Source organism: Ovis canadensis, chromosome 8, assembly GCF_042477335.2.
Source record: "Ovis canadensis isolate MfBH-ARS-UI-01 breed Bighorn chromosome 8, ARS-UI_OviCan_v2, whole genome shotgun sequence".
Taxonomy (NCBI): domain Eukaryota; kingdom Metazoa; phylum Chordata; class Mammalia; order Artiodactyla; family Bovidae; genus Ovis; species Ovis canadensis.
Genome location: NC_091252.1, coordinates 50,795,035 through 50,811,053, shown reverse-complemented (window position 1 = coordinate 50,811,053; position 16,019 = coordinate 50,795,035). Strand labels below are relative to the sequence as shown.

Sequence of the window (16,019 nt, the reverse complement as noted above, 5' to 3'; positions counted from 1 at the left end):
CATGGTTAAGGTGAGGGAAAAGTGGTATTTCAGAAAGAAATTCACCTTTTTTCTGTCTGATTATGTTTATAGTAATATTATTTTACCATTTTCATTTGTTCTGACATTTTATTCTCTGAGAGTATTACTGTATTGTTTGAGAATTTTAAAAAGCCATAAATGTACAGGGAGGGAAGAAACACTCCAACCAAATATCCCCACTCTTTCAGGCCATTAAGCTCCTCAAATGGGTTGGATTGCTTTTGCATTTGTGAGATAAAGAAGGTAAATAGTCCAGTCTGAAACTATGGTCAAGACCCTTCTATCCTTAAAATCAAGGAAATGGGCTATTGTGGTTAATTGAACAGTCTCATCAACTGAGATTTACTACCTGTTTTATATGTGAGGTATAACCAAAATGCAATAAAGGATAATCACCATTAGCACTAAATTGAGCAAAATGTAATCTTTGTTGATTCAGAGGTTAGTTGCTATCTCTGTAATGCCTCATAGCCATTGTAAACATCACTAATTACAGAATATATAAAAGGCTTTGGGGATCAGGCTGGGTCTGCCACAGTCTTTGTGAATTGCTCTTTTCTATACCTCCCTTAGACATCTTTACTTTTGTTTATCTCTCACAAAAGATAAGAGTTGAATGTACCCCAAACAATCTGGTTATTTCATCTGTAAAATCATTTCTGTTCCTGATGAAACGAGAATTCACGATACATCTTGCCCCTCTCCAGTGCAATTCCAAAGTTACATGTAGCTTACCAGGTAGAGAGCATATTTTACCAGCTAAGTGCCTAACGAAGCCTGTCATCTGTCACTCTACTTATCTTTGAGGGTGTAGTAGAATTGCCATCGGTCAGTTTTGTGGCATGATGTCCCAAGTCCCAACCTAAAATTGGTTGTAGCTCATCTTGTGACTGCATGACAACTAATGTGACCGAAGGAAACTTAATTCAGGTGGTATGATTTTAGGACTCAATTCATGTCATTTCTGTGTGAATTACGGAAGGAATGACATACTGTAAATCCACAACTCTCTCTGTGGTAGGCACTTCAAGTGGATTGTATGCTCACAACCTGGGTTTTCCATTAGAAAGATTTGTGGTGGTTGCAGCGCATTAACAGCCAAGAGGAAGCTGTGATGACTGTAAATCTCAGCCTGGCCAAGGCTCTCCCAAAGACAAAACAGTGTGAACCAAGAAAGAGTCTGTGCAGTGTTTTCTTGTTTCTAAGCAGAAGCCTCGCATGCTTTGGCAGAATGTTGTGGCTTGATAGAGGACATTGCCATATGTTCTTACTTTTTTTCTAAATGTCTAGCTTTGAACTAATTTGGTAGAAACTCTTTCTCTAACTTTCGGTACTTTTTCATCCCAGGGTCTAAAATGCCTTATATCCAGAAATTCTTTCTTATGTTGAGTTATTTTGGTTTATGATGATGTAGAAGAGCTGGTCATTATCTGCTGTTGAATTTTTGAGGAGTTTGTCAGGGCATCCATTCATTCATTCATTCATTGCCCTGTACTTATTACATGTATGTAGTGCTCGGGTCTAGGGGCTTCATGGTGGAGAAGGCAAATATGGTGCTCACTTTTATGCACATTGCAGTTTAACTTTTCAGTAAGTTTGATGCTACAAAATAACACCCTTGGTCTCATCATCTCTTCTGCTACCGAAGGAGCCTCTGTTCTTCCCCGTGGGCTCTAGCAGGTCTCCAGACACTCTTTAACAAGCTTAGGTAGCCTAGGCGGCTGGCATTTCACTGTGTCAGATGGCTGGGTTCTTTCTCATTTGGTGTTACCCAGTGAGGCACTTCCTCAGAGAAGGCAGTGGCAGCCCACTCTAGTATTCTTGCCCGGAGAATCCCAGGGGCAGAGGAGCCTAGTGGGCTGCCGTCTATGGGGTTGCACAGAGTCAGACATGACTGAAGCGACTTAGCGGCAGCAGCAGCAATGAGGCACTTCCTAATTGAGGTGCCTAGTAAATTTATTAAACTCACGACATTGACTTTGATTTCTTAGTTCCCTTTAAAAAAATTTTATTTATTTATTTTTGGCTGCACTGGGTCTTTGTTGCTATGTGCAGGCTTTCTCTAGTTGAGCCAAGTAGGGGCTACTCTTCACTGAGGCATGTGGGCTTCTCATTGCGATGGCATCTTTTGTTCCTGAGCACAAGCTCTAGGTGAGCTTGTAGTTGTGGCACACAGGCCTAGCTGCCCCACAGTGTGGAATCTTCCTGGACCAGGGATCAAACCCATGTCCCATGCATTGGCAGGCAAATTGTTAGCCGCTGGACCACCAGGGAAGGACCCTTTTTCACTTCTTAATTAATAAGCTTTGCTGATTTTTTAAAATGATGTGTTGTTTGTAACATTAAGTTTCTAAGACCAAATGATATGATATCAGAATGGAAGTTAGGTGTTTTTAGAAATGGAGGTGATGGTTTGTACGGTGGAGTCAGTCCTTAAAGTAGCATTTAGGAGTATGTGGTGAATGTGAAGTCCTGTGGCCAGACATAGGAATTTTGAATGGAATTGTCATTAGGAAAGTCTTTGAGAGGAATGGATTTGGGCAGAGGGCGGGTGGAGGAGGCTGTTTCTTAGCTCTAGATTAGAAATGAGTTTCTATTTATTGAGCATCTACTCTGTGCCAGGGTTTATGCTTGACATTAAGCATAATTGTATCTAAACATCAAGTCAACCTTGTGAGGTTGTTATTGTCCCCATCTACAGATAACAGCCTGAGGTTCAGAGAAGTTAACAAATTATCCAAAGGCCATATGTTCAAGGTAAATAGCCTCCATGACCAAGTAGGTTATAGAACCAGGATATGAATCAGATGTATCTTCCTGCACAACCTATGACCTTAAAAATATGACAGTTTTCAAAAGACAGTTAGAAATACACAGGTAACACGTGTTCGTGATGATGATCCAAATACTGTTATATGTAAATGGAGTAAAATAGTAGTTCCTTCCTTCCCTCTATAGTTATACTCTATAATTAACCACAGTGACCAATTTGGTGTTGCTTTGTTGCTTATACAAACATGTAACATTTTTTAGGGGTTACATTATTTTCCCAACTCTGCCAAGCCAGGTTTCAGGTTCATAGCTCACAAATCTCTGGTTGAGGATGGAAACCTGTTGTATGCAATATTGTCGTGGTTGCTTTTGAATGATCCTTATGAAAACAGATTCAAAGAACTCCCTTGGCAGGTTGTCATGTTATTTAAACCTGACTCTAAAAAGGAACATTTACCATTTCATTAACCCAGATACTTTTTTTGCACTTTGAGTTATTTCTGTCCTGCTTTGTATATGGGTTGATGAAGAGCAGCTGGTTACCATATCAGGGGCAATTACAACTTGGAAACCTGAAAAAAATCAACTTAATGTGGGGAATATTAAAAACTGAAACACTCATCTAATGTAAAAAAAAGGACACTGAAAACAGCTGAAATTTCTTTCAGTTTCTTTTAAAAGAAGCTATAAGAAGTCTAGAAACAAATTTAGAATTCAGTTCAGTTCAGTCGCTCAGTCGTGTCCAACTCTTTGCAACCCCATGAATCTCAGCACGCCAGGCCTCCCTGTCCATCACCAACTCTCGGAGTTCACTCAGACTCACATCCATCGAGTCCATGATGCCATCCAACCATCTCATCCTGGGTCATCCCCTTCTCCTCCTGCCCCCAATCCTTCCCAGCACCAGAGTCTTTTCCAATGAGTCAGCTCTTCACATGAGGTGGCCAGAGTACTGGAGTTTCAGCTTCAGCATCATTCCTTCCAATTAACACCCAGGGCTGATCTCCTTCAGAATGGACTGGTTGGATCTCCTTGCAGTCCAAGGGACTCTCAAAAGTCTTCTCCAACACCACAGGTTACACAGATTGAAAGTTTTGTACTGTAACCTATGCTTTAATTTTTAAATTTCAGATCTACAAATGCCTAAGCAGAATCCACTTAACATTAAGTCTTTCCTATGAGCATTTTTATCTATAGCCATATTTGATTTAAAAAATAAAGCAAAATAAAAAATTCTCAGAACTGATACTTCTGATATGTCAGTCCTTTTAAGCAGAGAATACATAGAAGCTTTGTTCTGTTTCATTGTTATCATAAAGTATAAATTATTTCACTAAGAGCTTGCCATATATCAGGTACTCTACTGAATACATTATATATACTATTATATAATCTTCAAGTTCATGAATGGGTACAATTTTTAGCCCCATTTTTCAGATAAGAAAACTGAATCACAGAGAGGGTATGTGTTTGTCCGAGTCACCTGTGATTGTTGAAACTCTTAATTTTTGGTGACAAGTTTGCTGTTTATCATTGTTCTTCACCTATCAAGTATTATGTAATTTTGTCTCTAGAGTTCTTAACCTATGCATAGTACCTTTATTGCCAATGGCATCAGTGGGAAGTCAGATCAACTCACTAACTCACCAAGTTGTCAAATTTGCCATATTGACCTTTCACCTTTGACAATTTCTAAATGAATATTAGATTTCATTTATTCATGATAAAGTAAATTTTTGAAAGTGAAATATATTCTGAATGTTTGCTATTTAATCTTACAAATACACTTGCATATATACTACATGTTACATACTCCCAATATCTTTAGGACACTTTGAATATTATTTTTTATTTTCTCAAATTGTAAGCATTTAAAATATTCTTCACAAAATTTCTCAAATGGTAAGAGAACAGTAATTTTGTATTTCTAACAAGTTATAATGTTAACTATAAGTTATCAAAGAGAATCTTATTCATTATGAAACTTAAAACTCTACTGTGTGAAATAGAAATGAGGACCTCAAGAAAGAATATTGTTGTTTAGTCACGAAGTTGTGTCTGACTCTTTGCAATGCTATGGACTGTAGCTTGCCAGGCTCTTCTGTCCATGGGATTTCCAAGCAAGAATACTGGAGTGGGTTGCCATTTCCTTCTCCAGGGGTTCTTCCCAACCCAGGGATCAAACCCACTTCTCCTGCATTGGCAGACAGATTCTTTACCACCCCCCAGAAAGAATAATGGACCATCAATTAAATCCACTCATCCCATACATATTAATTTAAAACATAAAGAATTGGGAAGATCAAAAATGAATTTGTCAGAGTAAAATATTGCTATAATATGAATATTAATCCATTGGCAAAACAAAAAAATCACTTTTTAAAATTAAAAATATTTAGTATGAGCTTAAATAGTACTCTCATGTTCAGTAATTTGCTTGAAGGACTCATATAACTCACTGAAAGCTTGTATACTCACAGATATGGCTTATTACAGGGGATACAAATAAGAACCTTTGTCTGAGGAGGCCTTACAAATATCTGTGAAAAGAAGAGACGCGAAAAGGAAAGGAGAAAAGGAAAGATATACCCATTTGAATGCAGAGTTCCAAAGAATGGTAAGGAGAGATAAGAAAGCCTTCCTCAGTGATCAATGCAAAGAAATAGAGGAAAACAATAGAATGAGAAAGACTAGAGATCTCTTCAAGGAAATTAGAGATACCAAGGGAACATTTCATGCAAAGATGGGCTCAATATAAAGGACAGAAATGGTATGGACCTAACAGAAGCAGAAGATATTAAGAAGAGGCAGCAAGAATACACAGAAGAACCGTACAAAAAAGATCTTCACGACCCAGATAAGTGATCACTCACCTAGAACCAGACATCCTGGAATGTGAAGTCAAGTGGGGCTTAGAAAACATCACTATGAACAAAGCTAGTGGAGATGATGGAATTCCAGGTGAGCTATTTCATATCCTAACAGATGATGCTGTGAAAATGCTGCACTCAATATGGCAGCAAATTTGAAAAACTCATCAGTGGGCACAGGACTGAAAAAGGTCAGTTTTCATTCCAGTCCCAAAGAAAGGCAATGCCAAAGGGTGCTCAAACTACCACACAATTAATTCATCTCACATTCTAGTAAAGTAATGCTCAAAATTCTCCAAGCCACGCTTCAATAGTATGTGAACTGTGAACTTCCAGATGTTGAAGCTGGATTTAGAAAAGTCAGAGGGATCAGAGATCAAATTGCTAACATCTGTTGGATTATCGAAAAAGCAAGAGAGTTCCAGAAACACATCTATTTATGCTTTATTGACTATGCCAAAGCCTTTCACTATGTGGATCACCACAAACTGTTGAAAATTCTGAAAGAGATGAGAATACCAGACCACCTGACCTGCCTCCTGAGAAACCTGTATGCAGGTCAGGAAGCAATAGTTAGAACTGGACATGGAACAACAGACTAGTTCCAAATCAGGAAAGGAGTACATCAAGGCTGTACATTGTCACCCTGCTTATTTAACTTATATGCGGAGTACATTATGAGAAATGCTGGGCTTGATGAAGCATAGCTGGAATCAAGATTCCTGGGAGAAATCTCAATAACCTCAGATATGCAAATGAAACCACCCTTATGGCAGAAAGCAAAGAAAAACTAAAGAGCCTCTTAATGAAAGTGAAAAGGAGAATGAAAAAGTTGGCCTAAAACTCAACATTCAGAAAACTAAGATCATGGCATCTGGTCCCATCACTTCATGGGAAATAGATGGGGAAACAGTGAGATACTTAATTTTGGGGAGCTCCAAAATCACTGCAGATGGTGACTGCAGCCATGAAATTAAAAGACACTTGCTCCTTGGAAGAAAAGTTTGGACTAACCTAGACAGCGTATTAAAAAACAGAGACATTACTTTGCCAACAGAGGTCCATCTAGTCGAGGCTATGGTTTTTCCAGTAGTCATGTATGGATGTGAGAGTTGGACCATAAAGAAAGGTGAGTGCCGAAGAATTGATGCTTTTGAACTGTGCTGTTGAAGAAGACTTTTGAGAGTCCCTTGGACTGCAAGGAGATCCAGCCAGTCCATCCTAAAGGAAATCAGTCCTGAATATTTACTGGAAGGACTGATGTTGAAACTGAAACTCCAATACTTTGGCCACCTGATGTGAAGGACTATTTGAAAAGACCCTGATGCTGGGAAAGATTAAAGGACGGGAGGAGAAGGGGATGACAGAGGATGAGACAGTTGCATGGCATCACCGACTCAATGGACATGAGTTTGAATAAACTCCAGTAGTTGGTGATGGACACGTAGGCCTGGCGTGCTGCTGTTCATGGGGTCACAAAGAGTTGGACATGATTGAGTGACTGAACTGAACAAATCAGAACCAGCCAAGGGAAGAGACACAAAGGGCAGAGTTCAGAAAGGGACCCAACATGGAGCATTTGGCCCTCCTCCGCCTGTGGAGTCCTAGCCTTACCCACTCTTGACCAGACTCTGTGACAGTATGCACAGGGGACTGCCAACCAGGGAAGCTCTCTCAAGTTTTTGGTGTCCAGAGTTTTTATTGGTGTTTACTCACAGTCATCCTATGTGGCTGACCTTTTATCTCTAGCCTCTCCTGGAGGTCAGACTACTTACTACCTTTGGTCTCTTACCCTCAACTGATACTGTGTGAACCAAAGCTCCCGTCACAAATCATGTTGTTATACTGTCAGTGGCCATAGCCCCAGAGAACAGAGGTGCTCCTTTCAGTCAGGATATTCTTAGGCCCAGAGAGGTCCTTTGGATAAGGTTAATTCTTCACTACCTAAAGGTTCAGTTTTCTAAATAGTGTATTTCATCATCAGTGGTCCAAAATAGAATATTTTCTTTATTACCTGTAAGTCGAACTTGTTATAGGTGTACAAATTAGTGCTTTTCAGTGTTTTAAACTGTATTTATTTATTGTTGGTTGTACCACGTGGCTTGTTGGATCTTAGTTCCCTGGCCAGGGATCGAACGCATGCCCTTGGCAGTGAAAGTACGGAATCCTAGCCACTGGACTGCCAGGAAATTCCTGCATTTTTTTAAATTTCAAAGTTTTCATTTGACAAACTGATTTTTAATCAGTTGGCCATTTGGAGAACTGGTTTGGGGGCACCATGGGCAGATTGATTTTCACTGAGTATCTTAAGACAGTGGTTCTCAGATTCTGGTAAGCTTCCGAGTCACTTGGATGGCCTATTACAGCCCAGGTTACTGTTAGCCCCCCAGGCTCCCCTGTCCATGGGATTTCTCAGGCAAAAATCTTGGAGTGGGTTGCGATTTCCTTCTCCAGGTCTGGGTTGCTGCTGCTGCTGCTGCTAAGTCGCTTCAGTCGTGCCTGACTCTGTGCGACCCCCGTAGATGGCAGCCCACCAGGCTTCTCTGTCCCTGGGATTCTCCAAACAAGAATACTTGAGTGGGTTGCCATTTCCTTCTCCAATGCATGCATGCATGCTAAGTCGCTTCAGTCGTGTCCAACTCTGTGAGACCCTATGGACAGCAGCCCACGAGGCCCCTCTGTCCACAGGATTCTCTAGGTAAGAACACTGGAGTGGGTTGCCATTTCCTTCTCCAAGATCTAAGTTAGAGCCCCATTAAATTTACACTCTAAGGAGTTCCCAGCAGATGCTAATGTTGCTGACCCAGGGGCCACACTTTGAGAACCACTGGAATATAGAGTGTGATGTATGTCAGGTGTGAGGAAAGAGATGCGTCACTGAAATGAGACAGGGAAAAGGCAGAGAAGTCAGGGAACAAGGCACTGCTTCCCATGTCCTGTTGGCAAGAACGTTTGGGAATGCTTCCCATTTCAGGTTAGCTCTGGGACCCCAGGATGGAGACAGTGAGTTCAGGGAGAGAACCTGAACCCAAGTCACCTCCAGAGAACAGCTGCGGGATTCGATGCTGCTCTGTGTATGAGGCACGCAGGGCCCTTTGTGTGTTACTGTAACTGGACACCAGAGTGATTTGCAGGGGCTTGTGTGAAGGAAGCCTTATAGAAGCATTTCAGAAACCAAAATCAATCTTTAACTTGTTTCTTTCTTAGTTTCTCTAGGACTTCATTGTGTTCCCTTGCTTTTTAAGTCCCGTAACTGTCTTCCTTTCTCTCCTACCTCAGGCCATGTTCAGTCTTTGTATGGTGGAAAGTGGTGCTGACGAGGTGAATTTACACGGTGTGACCAGTCTTGGCTTAAAGCAGGCTCTGGAGTTTGCATACACAGGACAGGTATGGTACCAGATGTCATCCGAGAGGCTTGACCTCACATGGCCAGAGGAGATTATCCTTGAGGAATGAGGTCTAGGTATTTTTCTTGTTATTCATGTCAATGTTAAAAAAAGTTTTGCCTCCACTTAATAACTAAAATAATAGAAAGGTAAGTAGAACACTTTGATTTTGAATATGACCCAGGAAACATAGTATTTTAATCTTAGCTCAGTGGCTTGCTGATATGATTTTTAAATATCCTAAGGGATTATCATATGGGAAAGAGTTTGCAAGATAACTCAAATTTTCGTTGTTATCAGTTCACTGAAGCTCAGTGACTCAATCATGGCTTTATTGACCAAAAGTGAAAGTGAAGTGACTCAGTCGTGTCCGACTCTTTGCGACCCGGTAGACTGTAGCCTATCAGGCTCCTCTGTCCATGGGATTCTCCAGGCAAGAATACTAGAGTGGGTTGCCGTTTCCTCCTCCAGGGGATCTTCCCGACCCAGGGATCCAACCCAGGTCTCCCGCATTGCGGGCAGATGCTTTAACCTCTGAGCCACCAGGGAAGTCCAAAAGACCAAATTAAAGCTTTAAAGAACTTTGTCTAACATCTTGGCACCCTATCCTCTCCATTTATTTCAGGGTCAGGACCTCAGATTAGAATGTGATGGTTTAAAATCCAAAGTTTGTTCAGCACTAAAATCATTAGAGGACCTACAGGAATCTCCAGAGAACATTCATTTTATTTCTTGCTTTTTATTTATTTATTTATTTATTTATTTTTTAATTTTAAAATCTTTCATTCTTACATGCTTTCCCAAACATGAACCCCCCCTCCCACCTCCCTCCCCATAACATCTCTCTGGGTCATCCCCATGCACCAACCCCAAGCATGCTGTATCCTGCGTCAGACATAGACTGGCGATTCGATTCTTACATGATAGTATACATGTTAGAATGCCATTCTCCCAAATCATCCCACCCTCTCCCTCTCCCTCTGAGTCCAAAAGTCCGTTATACACATCTGTGTCTTTTTTGCTGTCTTGCATACAGGGTCGTCATTGCCATCTTTCTAAATTCCATATATATGTGTTAGTATACTGTATTGGTGTTTTTCTTTCTGGCTTACTTCACTCTGTATAATCGGCTCCAGTTTCATCCATCTCATCAGAACTGATTCAAATGAATTCTTTTTCATGGCTGAGTAATACTCCATTGTACCACAGCTTTCTTATCCATTCATCTGCTGATGGACATCTAGGTTGTTTCCATGTCCTGGCTATTATAAACAGTGCTGCGATCAACATTGGGGTACATGTGTCTCTTTCAATTCTGGTTTCCTCGGTGTGTATGCCCAGCAGTGGGATTGCTGGGTCATAAGGTAGTTCTATTTGCAATTTTTTTTCTTGCTTTTTAAATGAAAGAATAATAGTGACAACTAATATATGTTAGTGTACGACTATCAGAGAAAATCAAAACAAAACTGCATGTGAACAGTATGAACAGAGATCTGAAGCTTTATCTTTCTTACCTAGTTGTATGTTAGTGAAACAACTATAAGAACACACGAAACCCATCCTTATAAAATAATTTTTAAATTGAGATGTAATTTTTTTAAGATTTATTTTTGATGTGGAGCATTTTTAAAAGTCTTTGTTGAATCTGTTGCAATATTGCTTCTGTTATTTATGGTCTGGTTTTTTGGCTACGAGGCATGTGCGATCTTAGCTTCCAGATCAGGAATCGAACCTGCAGTCCCTGCATTGGAAAGTGAAGTTCTAAGCAATGGACTGCCAGGGACGTCCCAATTGAGATGTAACTGACATATAACATTGTATTAGTTGTAGGTACACAACAGAATGATTTTCATTATGTACAACAGAATGATTTACAACAAAATAATTACTGTAATAAGTTTTAATTAATGTCTGTCACCACACAAAGTTGACAGATTTTTTGTGTGATGAGGACTTTTAAAATCTCCTTTCATAGCATGTTTTAGATATACAGTACAGTATTGTTAACTATAGTTGCCAAGTTATACATTAGAACCCAGGACTTATTTATCTTAAAACTTTCATATCTTATAAAAGTTTGTACCTTTGACCCCCCTTCACCCATTTTGCCCACCCTCGTCACCCGCTACTTTCATTTGAGAGCTACTCAACTACGTCAGACCAGATACCGAGTAGTTATTTATCTTCTTTCATAGAGTTTTGTTCTTTAATTTCATTTCATCCAACTTATGTTCAGTGTCTTCTGTGCTAAAATAAGGGCTGCTTCTTTTGGCAGGCTCACATCCTGGTGGGGGAGAGTCATATACATAATTCCATGTCCTCGCTGTGGTGGGAGGCATAATAGCAGAATACGAGACACAGTGGGGACAGAGAAGAGGATGTGGTTAACTCGGTTCCTCAGTGCAAACCTTCACACAGAAGGTGGTATTTGGGTCTTGAAAAATGTTGGGAGTTCAGTTTTTTACTAGCATTCTTTCTTCAGAGGCATATTAAGGTATATGATATTGTTCATTCTCTTTTCTAGAACTGGTAGAATTTGAGATAGGTTTATAGAATAACTGGGGCAGCTCTGGCAACTGGAATGAAAACAGTAGGTAGAAAGGAAAAAAAATCAGCAATAAAGTAGCGGGTACAAAGGAGCATACAAAGGAGATGGATCACGCATTCAGGATCAGCCCAGCCAAATTTCATGCCTTGAGAAAGCAGGTAGTGATAGTTCACAGAGTTGTCAAAACATATTCCTAGTGAGGCGAGTGAATAACGTGTTGTGTGCTGTTTAGCTTATAGATGTAAAGAAAGGCACCAGCTCTAGTTTGTGTCTTGTGTGTATTTTTCTCTCCACACCTGAGTTACAGCTACACCTGCATTTGCCTATGTCTAAAGTACGTTTGATAACCCATAGCTCATACTTCACTGATGACCAATGGGGATACAATAGTAAATATTGTTTTTTATAAACCTACCCAAATAAGAACTCTTATACTTAGATGCCTTAGCAACAAAATGCCTTAAGCTTAAAGGCTATAAGAGTGCAAAGCGTGTTTGAATCACTGGTAAATGACAGAGCTAAAAACTGCTGTGAATGCTGAGGTAGAACACTCAGATGTAAGAGGCTGCCTTATTGTTTGCCTTGCTTGTTTTGTGGTTTCTTTCGCAATGGTTAAGTTCACATATGTATTAAATATTTGTATAAACTTCTGTATATATAAACTTGTATATCCATTTATATACTTATGTATTTCCTTACCCTGAAAGTCCGCTTTTCTTCACCTGTTCATCTCTCCCCCTCTCCCCTTGACAACCAAGAGCAGATTTTTTTTTTTTTACTGTTTCTGTAGCTTTGTCTTCTGAAAAATATCATATACTTTTTAGAATCATACAGTATGTAGACTTTTCAGATTGGCTTCTTTCACTTAGCAATATGCATTTAAGTTTCCTCTGTGCCTTTTATGACTTGATAGATCATTTTTATTGCTGAGTACCATTCCATTGCATGGATATATGAAGGGCATCTTGGTTGCTTCCAGTTTTTGGTGATTATGATGAAGTTTTATATATATACATACACACACACACACACACATGCACACATATACACAGATATAGTATATACAGACATTGGAAAAAGACCCTGATGCTGAGAAAGATTGGGGGCAGGAGGAGAAGGGAGAGACAGGATGAGATGGTTGGATGGCATCACCAACTCAATGGACAGGAGTTTGAGCAAGCTCTGGGAGATGGTGAAGGGACAGGGAAGCCTGGCATGCTACAGTCCATGGGGTCACAAAGAGTTGGACATGACTTAGCGACTGAACAACAATACACAGACAAAGTGTGTGTCTGTGTGTATAGTGTACCTGTGGCACAAAGGACCTGTGAAACTTGAGCTGAAGGTTAGGGCATTAGGGGAGCTGACTTTTGAAGGGCAGTGAAAGTTGCTGTCGTGTCTGACTCTTTGCGACCCCATGGACTATGCAGTTTATGGAATTCTCCAGGCCACAACACTGGAGTGGGTAGCCATTCCCTTTTCCAGGGGACTTCCCCAACCCAGCAATCGAACCCAGGTCTCCTGCATTGCAGACAGATTCTTTACCAGGTGAGCTACAAGGGAAGCCCTTTGAAGGGTAAGGAGACTGCTAGGGAATAGGGAAGAAGTTTGCAGAAGAACAAATGTGTGTGTGTATGCACTTAAAAACAAAGTTCTAGGGGGAGACTTGAGTTGCATTCATTCTTGATGCTGCGTCTATACAGAGGTGACAGTCCTGCAGCATATACAGCAGCAACTCATCTTTTCAGACTGTGCACTGAAGGGATAGGAAGTTGGCTCTCATTTCATGGAGCAGCCTCTGCAAGAACAAGGGCACTGCCCCAGGCATTTCATGTGTGCTGTGTAGCCTAATACTCTAGACAGCTCTGAGGAATTTTGTGATCCTGTTGTAAAGACAACAAGCCCTGGAAGGTGCAGTAAATGACTAAGATCAATCTCCCAGGTTTGACCCAGTGAGTCAAACCCAGTCCTCTTAATTTTGAATCCTTTTCATTTATTCTTAACCCTTTCTTAATGCTCTATGTCATTAAGAAAAAATTAAGTCATATTTGTTATACCTTGATTGAGGAGGTGGGGAAGTATTTGGACATTTTAGAAAGCGAACTCTTTTTGATGGTTCTCCCGACCTGGGTGCATTTCCAGTGCTGAGTTCATGAGGGCTTTGAGTTGCTGCATTTGTACTTTGTATGTGATTATTTTTTGCTGCAGAGTGGAAGTTGGTACAGTCTTTCTTGAACAGCATCCATGGCAGTTTGGTTTCTTAAACACCAAAGTGACTTTATGATAAATCTGTTTTCTCTTTGAAACATGAACATAGATGATGGCAAAAAATGGAATTGTAGTATACTTGGGAAATGCAAAAAAAGCTTTGTCTTACTCTAGTAATGAAATGAACATTAAGCAAAGAGTTTAGAATAAAAACATGAATAAAAGCATGGTTCTTCAATTTCTTACTTGTTATTTACTATTGTGGACATTTGCTGAAAGATGGTCTTCAGCCATGATATGTATGTAGATTTGTAAAAATCTTGAGTTAACATTTAAATTATCTACTTAAGCTGTTCCTACTGATAGTTGATTATACCTTCAGTCTGTTGTAGTAAGCATAGTATAAAATGTTAAGTATTTTAAGTGCCTGAAAATCGTTACTGCCTTGGGAAGGAAATTGAAAGTATAGAGTGGGTGTGATGAATGAGTACCACTGTGTAACAAGGTGTGTGTGTGTGTGTGTTCCTCCTACACACTGTTCTAAAGCATAGCCTTCTCAAAATTGGTCACAGATATCATCCAGGAAGTTTTAAAGAAAAATCAAATTGTCCTCCTAATGCTTATACATCCTCTGAAAATGCGTGCACTTTTCTTATCAAGGCACACACACACTCTGGCTTCACGCTAGTTAGAGGCGTGCCCTTCCTGTGGGAACACCCTGCTTGGGTCACAGCCTGAGCAGAGCCCCGCATGCGTGGCAGTGCTCGTGGGTGACCCTGCACAGCTCTACACAGCGGAACTGGCCATGGAGAGCAGAGGAGCCAGACTGCAAGTCCTGTTCTGGGCTGGCTCCAGGAGCTAGGCTAAAAGCAAAGGGGATGATGCAAAATTGTCACTGGGCAGATCTGCCGTAGGGAGAAAAAGATAAAGTGAACCTGAAAACGCCACCTTTTCTTACTGGTGAGCAAAGGGAATCCTGTTCCCCTGCTGTCCCTCAATCTCCTTGCTTTCCAACTCTGGCCAGAAATCCATTCCTATTTCAGCCCAGTCCTGATAGAAGAGACATGAAAAAGAAGGGGGAAAAACTGTCTAGGGATGGGAGGAGGGAAGGAGGCTCAGGAGTGATGGGATATATATATATATAGATAAGGTATAATTGGATTCACAGTACAGTTGTTCTGTAATACTGACTATTGTACTACAGAAACCAACACAAAATTATAAAGCAGCTTTCCACCACTTAAAAAAAAATAAAACTTTTTTACAAAAAGAGGTTGGTATTGACATATGCACACTACTATATATACAATAGATAACCAGCAAGTCCCCACTGTATAGCACAGGGAACTCTACTGAGTACTTTGTAATGACATATATGGGAAAAGAATCTAAAAAAGAGTGGATATATTTATATGTATAACTAATTCACTTTGCTATACAGCAGAAACTAACACAAGATTTTAAACCAACTACACTTCAAAAAATTTTTTTTAAAAGAAGGATTCTAATGGAGATGTTACTTGCCTCAGATGATGCCTCAGAAAACCCAGCCAGTCAGTGAGGAACACCTGACATCAAGACCCTTTCATAAAGATACGAGCACTACTCAGCAAGTGTAAGTGAAAAAAAAAGTGAAAGCGTTAGTAACTCAGTTGTGTCCGACTTTTTGTGACCCCATGGACTATAGCCCACCAGGTTCCTCTGTCTGTGAAATTTTCCAGGCAAGAATACTTGAGTGGGTAGCTATTCCTTTCTCCAGGGGATCTTCCTAACCCAGGGATCAGACCCAGGTCTTGTGCATTGCAGGCAGATTCTTTGCTGTCTGAGCCACCAGCTCAACAAGTGGAAGAACATGCAATCCTAAAGGTCTTTGATTATACCTCTTGGAATTTGAGTAGGTAAGGGCCAAAAATGAAAGCAAATAGGACTGAGAACTACAATTAAGTTTGCTGTATTAACACTCTGGCTGCCATGATGTTAAGGACGAAAGACTATATGCCAGTACTGTGATAAAGTGCCAATACTGTGATAAAGTGAAAGTTGCTCAGTCGTGTCCAACTCTGCGACCCCAGGGACTATACGGTCCACGGAATTCTCCAGGCCAGAATACTGGAGCTATTCCCTTCTCCAGGGGATCTTCTCAACCCAGGGATCAAACCCAGGTCTTCTGCATTATAGGCAGATTCTTTACTAGCTGAGCTATCAGGGACTAAA

At 40.4% G+C, this 16,019-nt stretch overlaps 1 protein-coding gene across 4 annotated transcripts in view; it reads left to right on the top strand.

Annotated features, from left to right (window-relative positions):
* The window catches only part of KLHL32 (kelch like family member 32), a 215,485-nt gene that overhangs the window by 81,777 nt on the left and 117,689 nt on the right, over nt 1-16,019 (top strand). For 2 of the 4 annotated variants that reach the window (XM_069599237.1, XM_069599239.1), the window contains exon 4: nt 8,943-9,050. The exons of the other annotated variants lie outside the window; for them this stretch is intronic. In XM_069599237.1, coding sequence (XP_069455338.1) covers nt 8,943-9,050 — 108 coding nt within the window. The remainder of the gene's footprint in view (nt 1-8,942; nt 9,051-16,019) is intronic. 4 annotated transcript variants of the gene reach the window in all.